This window comes from Scyliorhinus canicula, chromosome 7 (assembly GCF_902713615.1).
Source record: "Scyliorhinus canicula chromosome 7, sScyCan1.1, whole genome shotgun sequence".
Classification (NCBI taxonomy): domain Eukaryota; kingdom Metazoa; phylum Chordata; class Chondrichthyes; order Carcharhiniformes; family Scyliorhinidae; genus Scyliorhinus; species Scyliorhinus canicula.
This window is the reverse complement of record NC_052152.1, coordinates 51,450,151-51,467,634: the sequence shown is the minus strand read 5'-3', so window position 1 is coordinate 51,467,634 and position 17,484 is coordinate 51,450,151. Positions and strand designations below refer to the sequence as shown.

The 17,484-nt window shown below is 45.5% G+C and overlaps 1 protein-coding gene across 1 annotated transcript; it reads left to right on the top strand.

Moving 5' to 3' along the window:
• The first annotated feature begins 534 nt into the window (after positions 1-534).
• Positions 535-12,173, top strand: LOC119969081 (tyrosine-protein phosphatase non-receptor type substrate 1-like). The gene is made up of 6 exons (XM_038802283.1): positions 535-574; positions 671-1,006; positions 2,170-2,469; positions 8,675-8,779; positions 10,830-10,900; positions 11,922-12,173. The coding sequence occupies exons 1-6, from the start codon at positions 535-537 to the stop codon at positions 12,171-12,173; spliced, it is 1,104 nt and encodes a 367-aa protein (XP_038658211.1).
• The last annotated feature ends 5,311 nt before the right edge of the window (positions 12,174-17,484 follow it).

Genomic DNA, 17,484 nt, shown 5'->3' with positions numbered 1-17,484 from the left:
TTAAATCTATCATTGTCACATGACTGAATTAAAAATGCTTTTTGAGGGCAATTGTGAGTTATACAAATGGAATTTTAATTTACAGGTCTTGGACTTGGTAAACATTGGTCAGTAACAAATCACCCTGTTCAGGTGGCCTCGTAAATTAACTGAATTATTGTCGCAGAATTATCCGAATTCTGAACTATTCCATCATGTGGTTTACAGGTTTATTTATTTTGAATGTTGAATGAAAATTGTTGAGATTAGGCTGGGGCGATTGTACCACAATTTAAAATCAAACGATACAGGATCATAATATTGTAAATCTATGGTACACAATATTTTGCACTAAGGGGGAAATACAATTTTTAATGTACAGAATAGATGAAGGGACTGGCATGTACATTTTGTTAAACTTTCCCATTCGGTCTGAAAGCAGCAGTCAGGGTGATGTGACGCACAGACTGCTACCACCGCAATAATCTTCGTGATCTTTATTTTCTTCAGACTAACCAACAGCTCTAAACTACCGGTCACCGGGTGTTCGGCAAAATGGGAGCAGTTATTCTCAAATTCTGCCTCTTTGTCCTAGGTAAGGATTCACTTGAACTCCGGTTATCAGTAATTCCAGTTGTGCTCAGATTATTTGGGTTTTCCGTTCCTATTTGTTATATTGTTTTTATTCCAGGGCCTGTTGTGGGTCTGAAAGTGATTCAGTCTCCTCCAGTTCTGTCCCTCCTGACAGGACAGACAGCTCGAATTAACTGCAGCCTGACACCCGGAGAGGAGAGGGTGGGTTTGGTGAAATATTATTGGTGGAGGACAAGAGACAATCCTGACAGCAGAGGCAATGGATCCAGGCATTACCTCCGGAAAAGCTCTCGCCTGTCCCTATCTGGGACTGGAGATTCACTCGTCATTCGGGAGCTGATTGTGAACGATTCGGACACTTACCACTGCCTGAGATTGGAGATTCTGTCCCGGAAAACCATCATGGGGGAAGGAACAAAGCTGAACGTTCAAGGTAATTAGAAATAACACAAAGTACTCAGCAGGTCTGACAGTCTCTGTGGAGGGAGAAACAGAGTTATAGTCGACTTTTGGTCAGAGCTGGAAGAAGATAGAGATTTAATCGTTTCACAGGTTAACAAGGTCATCTATCTGACATGTTAACCCCGTGTCTCCACAGATACTGCCAGACTCTGGGTTTTTCCTGCCTTTTCTGTTTTAATTTCAGATTTCCAACATCCGTCCTATTTTTTCTTTTGACTCTGGGTCTGGACAGAGGGGGATAGGGTGAAATCTGGAGGAAGGGTCCAGAACTCCAGGATTTTAAGATGAAAGAAGAGGCCATTGCGGGTCTTGTTGTTTTACCTCCCATGTGGTCAGGATCTGGAGTGTACTGCCAGAGAACGTGCTGGAGAAAGATTCAGTGGTGATTTTCCAAAGAGAATTTGACAATTTTTTGAAAAGAAACCTTTTCAGGGCCACTGAAAAAGGGCTGGAGTGGGATTGGCTGAATTGTTCTTTCAGACAGCAGGAGCAGGATGGGCCAAATGGCCTCCTCCTGGGCTGTGAACATTCTATGATTCTCTGATGAGATGAAGGGACATTGAAATAGCTCAATGTGTGGGAAATAAACAGACACTAATCTGACCTGATGTGACATCCTCTGTACACTGGGCCCGGAGTGAGTGTGCCCGGGTTTAGCTTTAATGTCCCAATAACAATTAAACAACAGGGACTTTCATATCCTTCTCAAAACCTCGTTTGAAGAAGAACAGACACAAGTCTAAGCTGTGTAATACTGACAGCAATCCTAACAGCGGAATATGATTATATAAAAAAAGCGAATTGCAAAGAGCGAAACTGGTCTTTGGAAAACAATTATATTTACTTGTTTACCAGCTCTAACAAACACAGACCCAATTTGTGCCGCAATGACACTTATTGTAAGGTCACTGGATATTATTTATATTATTCTGGATCTTATTTCATGCGCGTTCCGTTTTTCTTCTCTGTTTTGTAATTTCAATATTGATTTTTTTTTAAAAACACTAATCAAATTGATTCTGCAGTTTCCCATTTAGCTTAGATTTGTGCAAGTTTAAATTTTTGCTACAGTTGTTCGCTATTTATTTGCTACAATGAATATTGATAGAAGGTGTGTTTTTATTGTTTATTTAGCTAAACCTGAAGTCTCTCTCTCTGCGGATCCCGACAGTGAAGTTATTGGGATTCGGGCTCTGACTTGTTTGGCAGCGGGATTTTTCCCCAGTGACCTGAACATTTCCTGGATTGTAGAGGGAAATGTCTCCTATCAAACTGAACCAGGCTCGCTGACAGTAAACAGGGACAACACCTACAACCTGAGCTCCCGGCTGCAGATTACAGACACTCACTGGGACCAGGGAACCGCCGTCATTTGTGAGGTTCAGCACATCACACACAGTGAGCCAGTGAGAATAAGTTTCAGACAAAGCAGAGGTACGTTATTCACAGAGGGAATAATCTCCACAGCGCATTGCTGCCGGTCACAGTAAGTGGAGGTAGAAATAATAACGTTATAAGACCCCGTGTAAAAACACGACACAGTCGGGATGGAATTACAGAAGACAAAATGACTGGAGAAATAGTGGGTCGCAATAAAAGCGTGCCTTAAAATACACTTTGTGTTTTATTGTACTCATTTAAAAATTGTGACAGGGAATTGAAATCAGCAACATTAACCAATGCAACTGGGAACAGCAGCTGGGATCATTGACTTTTTAATCTCACTTTACAGACACTAACTCTGTGCTCCCAATATTGATCTCCATGCGTTTTAATTTGCCCACAAGACAGATTCGCTTTTAGTAACTCTGAAATTAAAAGTATAAAATGGAAAGCACGTCAGAGCGAGTTACAAACCGTTGTTCTTATGTAAGAGCTGATTTCTAACACTCTCCACAGTGGAAGTGCTTTCTGGGGCAGACTCGGTAAAACATGTCGTTAAATGTCATTGTGTCATGATTGAAATAACTTGATTTATTCCGGCTTCAGGGTTCGACAAGAGATAAAGTCGCCGGAAACCAGAGAAGATAGTGTTTAAACAGTACAAAACAGACAAAGCAACTTACTTTCACATATAAAGAGATTTCCATCGGGTGGTTAATCCCTCAGAACCGCCACAGCGCTCACTGAAAAGGGAGAATGCACAGGGAGGCGAGACAATCAGCAATGGGCCGAATGGTCTCCTCCTGTGCTAGATGATTTATAGTGATTCGCAGTAACAACCATTTGCCATTCACCCCGTTGCCACACTTCTCAATGTAACAGCTATGGACACATTTGCAACTTGCCGCTTACATTCTGCAATATCTTCTCCCTGTTAAGAAGGAGATTGAGGAGAGGGTCATTGGCCTGTGGAATTCTCTTTCCCAGAAAGCAGCTGATGCTGGCTCATTGAATTTATCCAAGGCTGAGTTTGATTTTTGATCGACAAAGGGATTAAGTTCGAGGGTGAGTGGTGGCAGGCAGGAAAGTGAACCAGATCGGCCACTGTGATTTTTTTTTGCAAAAGTATACTTTAGTAGAACAGTAGAACAGTACAGCACAGAACAGGCCCTTCAGCCCTCAATGTTGTGCCGAGCAATGATCACCCTACTCAAACCCACGTATCCACCCTATACCCGTAACCCAACAGCCTCCCCCCCCCCCCCCCCCCTTAACCTTACTTTTTAGGACACTACGGGCAATTTAGCAAGGCCAATCCACCTAACCCGCACATCTTTGGACTGTGGGAGGAAACCGGAGCACCCGGAGGAAACCCACGCACACACGGGGAGGACGTGCAGACTCCGCACAGACAGTGACCCAGCCGGGAATCGAACCTGAGACCCTGGAGCTGTGAAGCATTTATGCTAACCACCATGCTACCGTGCTGCCCTATCTGAAAGAACATTGCAAAATATTTCAAAATGGCCATCACAGAAAGTGCAATGATTTCCAAGTGTTCCACACAGACTACTGCCAATTAAATTCATTCCTTCACAAGTCGATCATTTTAAAGTGTTGTGTCTTTTTCTATCCCTGCTCATTAAAGCTTAATTAGTAAGAATATGCCTTTATTTCCCAATCTTATATTTAACCCGTGGCACCTTTAAGACAACATGTTCAAAAGCAACAGTGTGATAACAGACTTAAAACATAGAAATATACTGATCTGCTACCAGCAGGATTGAAAACTGTCATTGCAAAGCTGCTTGAAGTGCTTGAGAAGCTGGTGTATTGTATCTGTACGTAAGCTGAACTATTGCAAAGTAATCTTGGAGTGCAGTGAATTCGTTACTGGTTGATGAAATGGTGTGGAGATGCCGGCGTTGGACTGGGGTGAGCACAGTAAGAAGTCTTACAACACCAGGTTAATGTCCAACAGGTTTGTTTTGAAGCACTAGCTTCCTCAGGTGAGGAAGGAGCTGTACTCTGAAAGCTAGTGATTCAAAACAATACTGTTGGACTTTAACCTGCTGTTGTAAGAAGTCTTACCCTAGTTGAAGAAAGATTAGGCAATGAGAGTGTAATTTGATTGATGAAAGTTTTTTTTTGTTTAAATCAATGGACAGATGACCACCACCTGTGTTTCTGACCGACAGTTAAAAGTTTAACCACAGTAGTGGGTTTTTTTTTTTAGATCCGCCCTCATACCCCCCTTTTTTTGAGTGCACATCAAGGCAGATGTGAACATTGTAATTCCAAAGACTACAGACTGCGCTACTACAGAAGCAAAATATTGCAGATGCTGGAAATCTGAAATAAAAACAGATGCTGGAAGTACTCAGCAGGTCAGGCAGCATCTATGGAGAGAGAAACAGAGTTAACATTTCATGTCAATGACCTTTCATCAGAACACTGTCATCAACCTGAAATGTTAACTATTTCCCTTTCCACAAATGCTGCCAGACCTGATAACTATTTCCAGAATGTCTGTCCTTTTTAATGCTGTAGAATGCGTTAATGTTAGTGGGTTGTAAAATTTCCTGTTGGAGGCTGCCCAGCATCAGCTTATGTTTCCAAAGTGTACATTTGAATTTAGTAATTTTTAATTTGACGTTTTTATGCTGCGTTTAGCATTTTTGCCAGGTTAGGGATCTAACAAAAGCTGACAACTGCTTCAGAAGAGCTGGTAGTTCCAAGGTGGTCCACAATATGTGAGGCTGAGTGAAATAGGATGTGGCTTGTCATGACAATGTGCAGTTCTATCCAGCATTGACGAACAGACAGCAGCAGGGGTGATTTAGAAATTACATAAGGTAACTAAGGCATGAGATATATTTGCAGCAAAATTTATACACTGTTAACAGACTAAAAGTATCTCAATGCACTTCCCAGCAATGTTATCAATTAAAATTTAACACCAAGTAACATTTTTAAAAATCAAGTCAAATGCATCTCCCTGCCATTTCCAAAGTCAGGCAATTCTGTAACTGAGGCAATCTGCGTTCTGAAATAAGTTAGTTGCTGCTCTCACAAAGAAGAAACACCCAGGTGATCTCAAAAAGGTGGACTGAAACTACTCATATGAAACATCAATCAGGAATACTCCAAATCACGTGCATGAAAATCTCAATGTAAAAAGCTATACTTTCACAGTGAAATTGTTGTAAATAACTAAGTTGGGAGAAAACATGAAATATTGTGTGGAATATTGTGTGCAGTTTTGGCCTCCTTATCTGTGGAAGGATGTTCTACTAGAGGGAGTGCAACAAAGGTTTATCAGGCTAATTCCTGGGATGGCGGGACTGACGTATGAGGAGAGATTGAGTCGGTTAGGTTTGTATTCGCTGGAGTTCCAAAGAATGAGGGGGAATGAGGGGGTTTATAGAAAACTATAAAATTCTAACAGGAGCAGACAGGGTAGATGCAGGAAGGATGTTCCCGATGGTGGGTGTGTCCAAAACCAGGGGCCATAGTCTGAGGATGTGAGGTAGACTATTTAGGAAAGAGATGAGGAGAAATATCTTTACACAGAGTGATCGGCCTGTGGAATTCATTGCCACAGGAAGTAGTTGAGGCCAAAACATTGCATGTTTTCAAGAAACAGTTAGATATGGCACTTGAGACAAAGGGGATCAAAAGATATGGGGGAAAAGTGGGATTAGGCTATTGAGTTTGACGATCAGCCATGAATGAATGGTAGAGCAAGGACGAAGGGCTGAATTGCCTCAACCTTCTCCTACATTCTATATTTTTTTTAAATTTAAAGTACCCAATTCTTTTTTTTCCAATTAAGGGGCAAATAAAACGTGTCCAATTCACCTACCCTGCACACCTTTGGGTTGTGGGGGTGAAACCGATGCAAACAAGGGGAGAGTGTGCAAAATGTTCTATGTTTCTATGTCTCTCAGCACTCCTTTAAACATGATGCCCAGAAACGATCAGCTTTTTCCAATTGTAAGCTTTATGTTTGCACCAAAGAAAGAATGAAAGCATGTAGCATTTGAGTGATTCCAGTTCTGTCCTTCAAGCAGTTTGGTCCTGACAGTCTCCAGTTCTAACTTTCAAATCCTCTGATTAATTATGCTGACAACTTCAAAGAAGGTAAAAAAAATTGACGTTTTCTTTTTGAACCACTATTGTGGTTAAACTTTTAACTGTCGGTCAGAAACACAGATGGTTGTCATCTGTCCGTTGATTTGAACCAAAAATAATACTAACCATTTTTAGGAGATGGTAATTTTTAAAAACCCTTTTATTGCCCATCCTTTATCGCCCTCGAAAAGGTGGTGGTGAGTCACTTTCTTGAACCACTCCAGTTCACGTAGTGTAGGTACACCCACAGTGCTGTTTTTTTAAAATATAAATTTAGAGTACCCAATTATTTTTTTCAATTTAAAGGGCAATTTAGTGTGGCCAATCCACCTAACCAGCACATCTTTGGGTTGTGGGGGTGAAACCCACGCAGGCACGGGGAGAATGTGCAAACTCCACACGGACAGTGACCCAGGGCCGAGATTCGACCCAGGTCCTCAGCGCTGTAGTCCCAGTGCTAACCACTGCACCACCGTGCTGCCCCCACAGTGCTGTTATAATAATAATCTTTATTAGTGTCACAAGTAGGCGTACATTGCACTGCAATGAAGTTACTGTGAAAAACCCCTATTTACCACATTACGGTACCTGCTGGGGTACACTGAGGGAGAATTCAGAATGTCCAATTCACCTAACAAGCACGTCTTTTGGGGCTTGTGGAAGGAAACCAGAGCACCCGGAGGAAACCCAAGCAGACAACGTGCAGACTCCACACAGACAGTGACCCAAGCCGTGAATCAAACCCGGGTCCCTGATGCTCTGAAGCAACAGTATTAACCACTGTGCGAGGGAGGGAATTCCAGGACTTTGACCCAGCGACAGTGAAGTAATCTGGTGTGTGGCTTGGAGGGGAGATGTGATGTTCCAAAGCATCGACTGCCCTTGTCATTCTAGGTGGTAGTGGCCACAGTGTTGGGAGGTGCTGTCAAAGAATCCTTGATTACATTACAGTTGGATCTCGATAAATGTAATGGATGAAGAGGTGGGAATGAATAATTTGAGCGAGGAGACATGGATATACTGTCCATTTCAAGCCAGTGCAACTACTGTAGGATGTCTGAGGACGGGAGGAGCGGATTCTCTTAGGGGAAGGTGGAGTGTCAGTTTTTCACATTACATGGAGAATTAGCTTATTATTGATTGGCCACAATAAACCTATTACTGGTCATAAAGACTGGAAACGCAAACCTGCATTAGGGTTTGGTGTTATCTTTAAATATATGTACAGTTCTTTGGCATAAAGTGAAAATATTATATGATCATCTCTAAGAGTGTCAGTTTGCAGCTATTTTTGCAATGTGGGTTTGGGTGTGCTGAATTGAAAGTGGTGAAAAAAACTCAGTCAGCTACTCAAAACAGTCAAACTGTGGGGTGTGACATCTTCCAAGCACTGATAATGTCACTCATAGAATGCCTACATTGCAGAAAGAGGTCATTCAACCCACCGAGTCTGCACTGACCCTTCAAAGGAGCACTCTATCCATATCCACTCCCTCGTTCACCCTGCCTAATCCCCATAACCTAACTTGCACTGGACAGTAAGGGGCAATTTAGCATTGACATCTTTGGACTGTGGGAGGAAACCGGAGCATCCGGAGGAAACCCACGCTGACACGGGGAGAATGTACAAACTCCACACAGTCAGTGACCCAAGGCCGGAATTGAATCAGGGTCTATGGTGCTGTACATTAGCAGTGCTAACCACTGTGCCACCATGCTGCCCATATTCCACTGTGCTGCCCACTCAAGAGTATTATAACTTTTATCATAAAGACTCAATGGTGGAATGGACTTTCTCTTTCCACTAATGAAAGACTGCTCCATTCCTTTAAGGATTATTTGTAGATATAGGATAATGCATGTAATATTACTGTCTGTAAAATTGAAGTATTCTGGATCCTGAATGGAATTCCTGCTGGCTGAATCCTATTTTTACATTTCACAGGTACACATCAACTCAAAAACACGGAAGTGACAGATGTTAAATATATTCCTGATTCAATATATGCTTTAAAGAATAAATATGAAGAACTGTATTGAAAATTATTGCATTTAATACAATAAGCATTGACTATGTTTAATATTAATGATTTTGATTCACATTTCAATTGTAATTTTGAAGGTGTTTCCAAGTTCTATTACTTCAGCCTGCTAGGCCTTATCCTAATTGTACCAGTTTGCCTTTTGATCATGAAGAGTCAGTGCTGTAAACGGAAGAATAGAAAAGGTAATTGGATAAAATACATTTTATTTTGTTACTTTAAACTTAGTGTCTTGAAAATTGTGTTTAAATTCTAAAATCAATATTTCTAACAACAATAATAATGAAACAAGTCATATTTCCACAGACTCCAATGGGGAGAATAGCAAAGAGATTTAAAAAAATTAATTCATGGGATATATCATCACTGGCTAGGCCAGTATTTATTGCCCATCCCTAGCTGCCCCTGAGAAGGTGATAGTGAGCTTCCTTCTTGAATGGTTGCAGGCCATGTGGTGTGGGTACACTCACAGTGAGTTAGGGAGGGAGTTCCAGGAATTTGAGGTTGTTGGAGAGGCAGATTTCATAGTGAGTGGGACAGGCAGGCATGTCCATAACTGTCATCCTTAGTCTCACATAGTGTATCGCCTCTCTGGTGCCAATAGGATGAGAATAGAGGGATACGGACCCTGGAAGTGCAGAAGATTTTAGTTTAGACAGGCAGCATGGTCGGCACAGGCAAGGAGGGCCGAAGGGCCTGTTCCTGTGCTGTACTTTTCTTTGTTCTTTGTTTGTTATATCAGAATCATGGCTTAAAATGGTGAGGACTGGATGCGTAATGGATATAAAGTGTTCAGAAAAGATAGGAAAGGGAGACAGGGTGGGAGTACTGATTCAGCAAGGCATTGCAGTTTTGAAAAGAGTCAGCTTATTTAAATGCAGACTGAAATGCTTGGTGCACTGGTAGGCTTGTCAATGTCAATGTCAAGTGACATGGAGGTGTCTGGCACCAGCCTGGTACAGCATTTTGTGCAGAGCTTGGAGTCCTTTCTGCCCAGTGTGGAAGCAGTGACCAACTTAATGGAACACTTGTAGACTCATCCATGATGCAGTATCTGACGCCTGATAACTCAGCCTCCATTGCAGCACAAATAGAAACCATTCAACTTCATCCTATTGCAACAAAAGGTCAGACTTAAGTCATGCAAGTTCAGTTTGTTGTCACAGAGGCTCAGACTGCTGTCATCAAAGCTACAGATGCCAGTTCAATGGAGTTTGCAGGTCTGCCTATTGGGATGGTAGTTCTGCAATCTGTCCTCCATCACCTTGCTAGAATTGCTTTGGCTACAGCAGGGGAGGGATTTCACTAAGGGCCTCCTCACTGAAGATATCAAACTGGAGATGTCAAACACATCATTGCTTCTTGGTGAAGTTTAGGTCGAAGAAGTGCTCCATGAAAACTCTGAGTCGATATATTCCTGCTGAGAGACCTGTCCTTCCTCTCCTGGCAGTTTGTCCTGTTCTGTGTCACCTCTGCTCATTCTTCCTATCATGCTGTAGGCTAGGTGGCTTGTAAAGTAATGTACACATGTGTGGAAGCATGTGGTCTGTGAAGAATCCTTGGAAGTCGGAACCATATTCTTCTTTGTGTCACCCCCTTCAACAACCTTGACCAAATCTGAAACCCACCAAACACTTCTACAACCAGAGATAGAAATCAGTCAATAATGTAGCCTGCACATAGTTGATAATTTATTTTAAAAGAGTTGGCAGGGAGGTACCTTCACACATTCAGTTGTGTGAAATGGGATTAGCTGGAGCATTGATCTCCAACCTGGCAGAACTGGTGTTAAATCAAGGTTACAGTCTGATTGCCATCACAATTTTCCTATTCTGAATCTTTCTGCTGGATGCCTCTGTGCACGGCTAATATCCTCACCAACAAGGGTTCTGGTGCAACTCGCACCAGAGGTGTGCGCACTAACAGTGGATACCGTTTTAGAGGGGGAGCAAAATGTCAGTTATAAACTGTTTTTATTGTTGTATCTTATTATAGGGGCTGGTTTAGCTCACTCAGCTAAATTGCTGGCTTTTAAAGCAGACCAAGCAGGCCAGCAGCACGGTTCAATTCCCGTACCAGCCTCCCCGGACAGGCGCCGGAATGTGGCGACTAGGGGCTTTTCAGAGTAACTTAATTGAAGCCTACTTGTGACAATAAGCGATTTTCCTTTCATTTCACATACACCACTATTTAAAATGTTACTCTAAGACATTTTGTATGCTGATATACTTACAGATTCATCGATCCATAACAGAAATCTTGACGATCAAATAGCTGGAAAATCAGTGAATGACTCAGTAAATGAAGTAAGTACATTGTTTTGGCCCATGGCCTTGTATGCCTTGACATCGCGAGTGCACATCTAAATACTTCTTAAATGTTACGAGAGTCTTTACCTACACCACCCTTTTAGGCAGTGAGTTCCAAACTCCCACCACCCTCTGCGTGAAAACATTTTTCCTCACACACCCATTAAACCTTCCCTGAAATCTATGTCCCCGGTCATTAATCCCTCCACCAAGGGCAAAAGTTTCTTCCCGTCTACTCTATCTATGTCCCACATAACTACACTGCCCCACTTGCTGCCAGAGAGCCAAAACTGAAAACTTTCACTCAGATTAGAAACATTGTGTGATGCTCCATCCAATAACCCATCACTGAATGTGTTGCAGGAGATTGTGATCAAGGTAGATTTTGTCTCTGGTGCATATTGGGCAGCTGGTACTCTGCAAATGCAATAATACCAGCTGCAGGTCTAATCGATTTTAATGCCTGGATCTCACTCACTGAAGCACAATGGGTGAACTGTCGACAAAAATCACGATGCTTATAGGGAGCACGCTGCCTGGGAGGGTCCCATGTCCCGCAGCCTGCCACCCCTTAGAGACATCTTATTGTCCTTAAAGGTGAGGCTCACTTTCGAAGGTGTGCAAAGTTCATTACTGAGACCGTAAGCAGCCCGACATTAATTCTACAATGCAGCCCTGGAGGGAAAGTGAGGAACTAGAAGAAAGGCCCTGGAACAGTGGAGAGAGCTGAGTGTGTATGGCACTCACTGACTTCAGTGAAATGAAAATCTGACAGGATCATTAAAGGGCCTGTGATCTGCTCCGTCAGAATTTTACCAAGATACTGAAGTCAGAAAACAGCAATTTAGTTGATTACCATTGTATGTTTCTTATTAGTCTTGGATTATAGTGGTTTTGCATTGTACAACAGGAAGTATATTTATGCTAAATTAAGGTCAGGCCAAAATTTGAAAGACAACTGGTTTTAATGAATGAATCTTGTGTGTTCTCACTGTTGTCCCTTATTGCAATGTTACAGAGTAACGTTTCACTAAGCAGTGAAACTCTGCATTACGCGCCTGTTCATGTCAGCAATCCTCGAAGGTGGAAGCAAAAGCGGGAATCGGAAAGACCAGAGCAGGAGCAAGAAACTGAATATGCAGTTTTAAAGGTCAAAGATAAAAATAATCTGTCCTATGAAGAACCAGTACAATATTCTGCTGTCTGCACATCGAACAGAAGGCAGACTGCTAACTATGATACAACCATATATGCCTCACTTAAGCAATAAATATCTAGGGCGCGATCCAACGGCCACGCTGCGCCGGGAAAGCAGCTTGCCGCGGCGCAGCGTGGCCGTTGAAAGCCAGGAGACTCCGCTCCCGGGATCTACCTGGCTCACAACACTTCACGAGATCCAACACGATATTGTGAGACGATGCGATGTGAATCCCGCCCACAATGGGCAGGATCACCTTTTGGCATATTAAAGCGAGACAGCTAGCCTCTCTCTAATGTGCAGAATCCTGAGGTACATGAGGCTTTGGGATTCAACCCCTCAGAAACCTTGGTGAGGGACAGCACGGTGGTGCAGTGGTTAGCACTGCTGCCTCACGGCGCTGAGGTCCCAGGTTTGATTCTGGGTCACTGTCCACGTGGAGTTTGCACATTCTCCCTGTGTTTGTGTGCGTTTCGCTGCCACAACCCAGCAATGTGCAGGGTAGTGGATTGGTCATGCTAAATTGCCCCTTTGTTGGGAAAAAAAAAGAATTGGGTACTTTAAATTAAAAAAGAGACCTCGGACGAGCGACGTTCACCACTCGTCCGCGCAAATGGGGTCCAGACGGAACGGCACTCATGGAGGTCTCCAAGGGGATCGGAGGTCCCCAGCCTTTGGGAAGGCTGATGCCTGGCACTGCTGGTGCCACTGGGTACCCAGGCAGTGCCACCTGTGTGTGAGCCTGACACAGCCAAGGTGCCCAAGTGGCATTGCCAGCTGGCTTGGGCATGATATGCAAACATACAGACAATGAACACATAGAATAGGACACGACCAATGAGCAGTCAGGACACTCAGGGGTGGTATCTCACTATAAAAGGGATGAGGCACTCACACCCCGCCTCTTTCCATAGACCAACGTCTACAGAGTGAGACAGGGTGTGTCCTCAGCATCACACCCCAGCACGTGGCTCAGAACAAGGCTGGTTCCGTTAGACTGAGTTACTACATTTAGATTATCAGAGAGTTGAACTCATTATGAACTGTGCTAATAGTTCAATAAAACACATTGAACTCACTTCAAAGTCTGGAGCATCTTTTACTCAAAACTGCATCAAGTGGCAGCTTGTGTTATTCCAAATTACATAACACAACATGATACCAGGAGTCTGTTCAATCTAGTTAGTTCAACTCAGCAAGATCCGTGACAACCAGCGAATGTATACCGGCACAATGGAAATGATTCCGGCTCCTCACCAGCTCAGGACTTCCGGCAATCTCAGTGTTAACTGGCGGACATTCAAGCAGAAATTTCAGCTTTACGTCGAAACATCAGACCTTAATTGTGCGCCTGATGCACGGAAGATAGATCTTTTCCTCACCACAGCGGGTGATCACACCGTGGAAATATTCAACTCCTTTCAGTTCGCCGAAGACCAGGACAAGACAAAGTTTCAGACCATCCTGGACAAGTTTGACAGCCACTGTGAGGTGGACACCAACAAAATCTTCGAGCGCTACGTATTCACGAAGCGATTGCAAGGTAAAGACAAATCCTTCACCTCATATTTAACTAACCTTAGACTTCTAGCGCAATCCTGCAGCTTCGGTGACTCCATGATCAGAGACCAAATTGTTTTTGGAGTTCACTCTGATCCTCTGAAAGAGCAGTTACTGAAGATCAAGCACATGTCCCTGCCAGTCGAGATTGAAACATGCACAGTGCATGAGCACACTAAAAATCGCTATTCCCAGTACAAACAGCAGAAAATGGTAATCTAGCCTCCCACGAGACGGAGAGTGTTCAGGCTATATTCCGGATGCAGCGCCTCAACATTGATGAAAGCGGCCATTTCACGCACTCTTCCCGGGCCCGATGCATGCGCGATGCGAAAAGGATAACGAAGCAGCCGAAACCCGCACTGCACAGGTGCAGATGTTTGAGAACCACACTGTGCATGTGCAACGATGCACGGAGCGTCAGGACACCAACGTCATGACGTGTTTGAACTGTAGCACCGCCCATTTAAAGAAATACTTGCCCTGCAAGAGGCAGACGCTGTTTAATTGTGGGACGCCAGGCCTCTATGCAGCCCTGTGTAGATCTGCACCACCAATCAGAAGCCGGTGCTCCCAATTCTGACGACGGTGCATCCGGAGTGTGCAACAAAGGCTACAGGATTCTGATCCTGGCAGTGCAACGGATCCAGATGATGAATGCCTGGACAACGCCTACCGTGTGGGCATTATTACAACGTGTGAATATGCCACACCAGACACATTGCAAGTCCAGTCAATCCCAGCTGTGGATTCCGAGGTCGAATGGTGAGCAGTGATGAAGGTCAACCACTGCCCCATCCAGTTCAAACTGGACACAGGTGCCTCTGCCAACTTCCTCTCACAGGCAGACTTCAGACACATTAAGAATCCCCCCCATCGTCCTTCCAGCTGCCTGCAAGCTCCTGGATTACAACGGAAAAGCCATCACGGCACTGGGATCCTGCCATCTGCACGTATCCAACCGACACACACAAGCACGGTTACACTTTGAAATTGTTCAGCCAGACAGGGTTTCCCTACTAGGTGCGCACGGCTGCAAGAAGCTGAACCTCATTCAAAGGGTTTACACCACCACATCCTCCCATGTGGATCTTCAGGCCAGCATTGACGACATCCTCGCCCAATATCCTGATGTGTTCAACAGGATGGGCACACTGCCGTATAGATACAAGATTCTGCTATGACCTGATGCCAAGCCAGTGGGGCACGATTCTCCGCCCCCCACAATGGGTCGGCGAATAGCGGGAGGGCCTTCCTGACATTTTTCCCGACCTCCTGCTATTCTCTCCCCCCCCCCCCCCCCCCCCCCCCCCCCCCACGGCCGCCCCATGACACGAATCGCTGCTCGCCATTTTTTACGGCGAGCAGCGATTCTTCCCTATCCGATGGGCCGATTTCCCAGGCCTTTACGGCCGTTTTCAACGAATTTAAGCACACCTGCTATCACAGTTCGTGAAAACGGCCGCAAAGTGCCGTTCTGCACAACCATGCCGCCGATTGGCATGGGCCCGCGATCGGTGGGCACCCATCACGGGCAGCGGGTCCGGTTCCCGCGCACTCTTTGTCCCTCCGCAGCCCCGCAGGATCAGTGCCGTGATGGCTTTTCCGTTGTAATCCGGGCGGCCGATGGGCATGACGGACCGGGCATGCGCAGGTTTGACGCATATGCGCGATGACGTCATCCGCGCATGCGCGGGTTGGAGCCGTCCAACCCGTGCATGCTCGGCTGACTCATCATGCGCGTCAGCCGCTGTGAGGCTTGGCGGCCGGGTTTAGCGAACGTTCGCTAAGCCCGCGCTGCCGTTCTTCCCGGGGCCGCGATGCTAGCCCCGACCGGGGCGGTGAATCGGGTCCCGGGAGGGGGCGCGGAGGCTGCCGTGAAAAAATGGCCGGTTTCACGGCAGCCTTTACGACTCTCCGCATTTGCGGAGAATCGCGCCCGTGGTTCAAGCACCATGACGAATCCCTGCTCCACTGAGAGAGCGCCTGAACGCACAGTTCAAGGATCTTCAGCAAAAAGGCATCATATCCAAGGTCACCGAACCGACAGACTGGGTCAGCTCGATGGTGTGCGTAAAGAAGCCTTCGGGGGACCTGCGCCTCTGCATTTATTCCAAGGATCTCAATAAGAATATCATGCCGCACCCCGAAGCAGGAGGAAGTCATGAGTGAGATAGCACACACGTGCTTCTTCACCAAATTGGATGCATCGCAGGGATTTTGGCAAATCCAGCTGGAAGGGTCCAGCAGAAGGCTCTGCACCTTCAACACGCCTTTTGGCAGATACTGGAACAATTGCATGCCATTTAGCATTATCTCGGCATCGGAGATATTCCATTGCATCATGGAGCAGATGACGGAAGGCTTTGAAGGGGTTCGTGTGTACATGGATGACATCATCATATGGTCAACGACCCCTGAAAAACATGTGCCCCAACTCCAGAAGGTATCCCGCCGTGTACATGCCAACGGCCTAAAGTTAAACAGGTCCAAATGTTGTTTTGGCATGTCGATGCTCAAGTTCCTAGGCGACCAGATCTCACAGCATGGTGTGTGCCCGGACACAGACAAAATCAGGGCCATCGAGGCGATGAAGGTCCCTGAGGACAAAAAGGCGGTGCTGTGCTTCTTGGGTATGGTCAATTTTCTGGGCAAGTTCATTCCAAACATGGCCACAAACACCACGGCCCTACGCAACCTGGTAAAAAAAGTCAACTGCCTTTGAGTGGAAGGCGGCACACCAGACAGAGTGGCTGGAGCTGAAAGCCAAGTTCACCACTGCACCAGTCCTGGCATTCTTCGACCCGGACCGGGAGACAAAAATATCCACAGATGCGAGTCAGGATGGCATCGGTGCAGTGTTGCTTCAACGAGATGACACATCATCCTGGGCACCAGTAGCCTACGCATCAAGGGTGATGACGTCCACTGAAACCAGATATGCTCAGATTGAGAAGGAGTGCTTGTGTCTTCTCACTGGCATCCTCAAATTTCATGATTATGACTACGGCCTGCCGACATTCACTGTCGAGACGGATCACAGGCCTCTGGTCCACATCATCCACAAGGACCTGAACGACATGACACCTCGGTTGCAAAGAATCCTGCTTAAACTTAGGAGGTATGACTTCAACTTGGTGTACACACCTGGCAAGGAGCTCATCATCGCTGATGCATTGTCGCCCTCCGTCACCTCGCCCAGTGAGCCGCTGGAGATCATCCAGCACATCGAAACGCAGGTGCAGCTGTGTGCTAGCACTCTCCCAGCGACAGATGAGAAGGTAGTTCTCATCCATGATGAGACAGCCAAAGACCCCCTCTTGCAGCGCGTCATCCACAACCTCACCAATGGCTGGCAGAAAGGGCAGTGCCCACAATTTTACAATATGCAGAATGACCTGACGGTGATTGATGGTATCCTCCCCAAGCTGGACAGGATTGTCATTCCGCTCAGTCTCCAGAGCTTGGTGCTGCGCCAGATTCATGAGGGACACCTGGGCGTCGAGAAGTGCAGACGCAGAGCCCGGCAAGCTGTCTACTGGCCCGGCATCAGCCAGGGCATCACGAACATGGTCCTGAACTGTGCTACCTGTCAGCAGTTCCAGCCAGCGCAGAGCAAGGAGACGCTCCAACAGCATGACATAGTGACCTCTCCGTGGTCCAAGGTTGGCATCGACCTCTTTCATGCGAATGGTCATGACTACGTATTGATCGTCGACTATTTCTCGAATTACCCTGAGGTGCTGAAGCTCCCGAACCTCACCTCTCGGACCGTCATCAAAGCCTGTAAGGAGATGTTCTCAGGGCATGGCATCCCAATCAC

Excerpts from the sequence above, each read along its gene's own strand:
- LOC119969081 (XM_038802283.1), top strand. The coding sequence starts at position 535 with ATGGGAGCAGTTATTCTCAAATTCTGCCTCTTTGTCCTAG. Across the intron at positions 1,007-2,169 it reads AACAAAGCTGAACGTTCAAG|CTAAACCTGAAGTCTCTCTC; the intron begins GTAATTAGAAAT and ends TTGTTTATTTAG. Across the intron at positions 10,901-11,921 it reads TGAATGACTCAGTAAATGAA|AGTAACGTTTCACTAAGCAG; the intron begins GTAAGTACATTG and ends GCAATGTTACAG.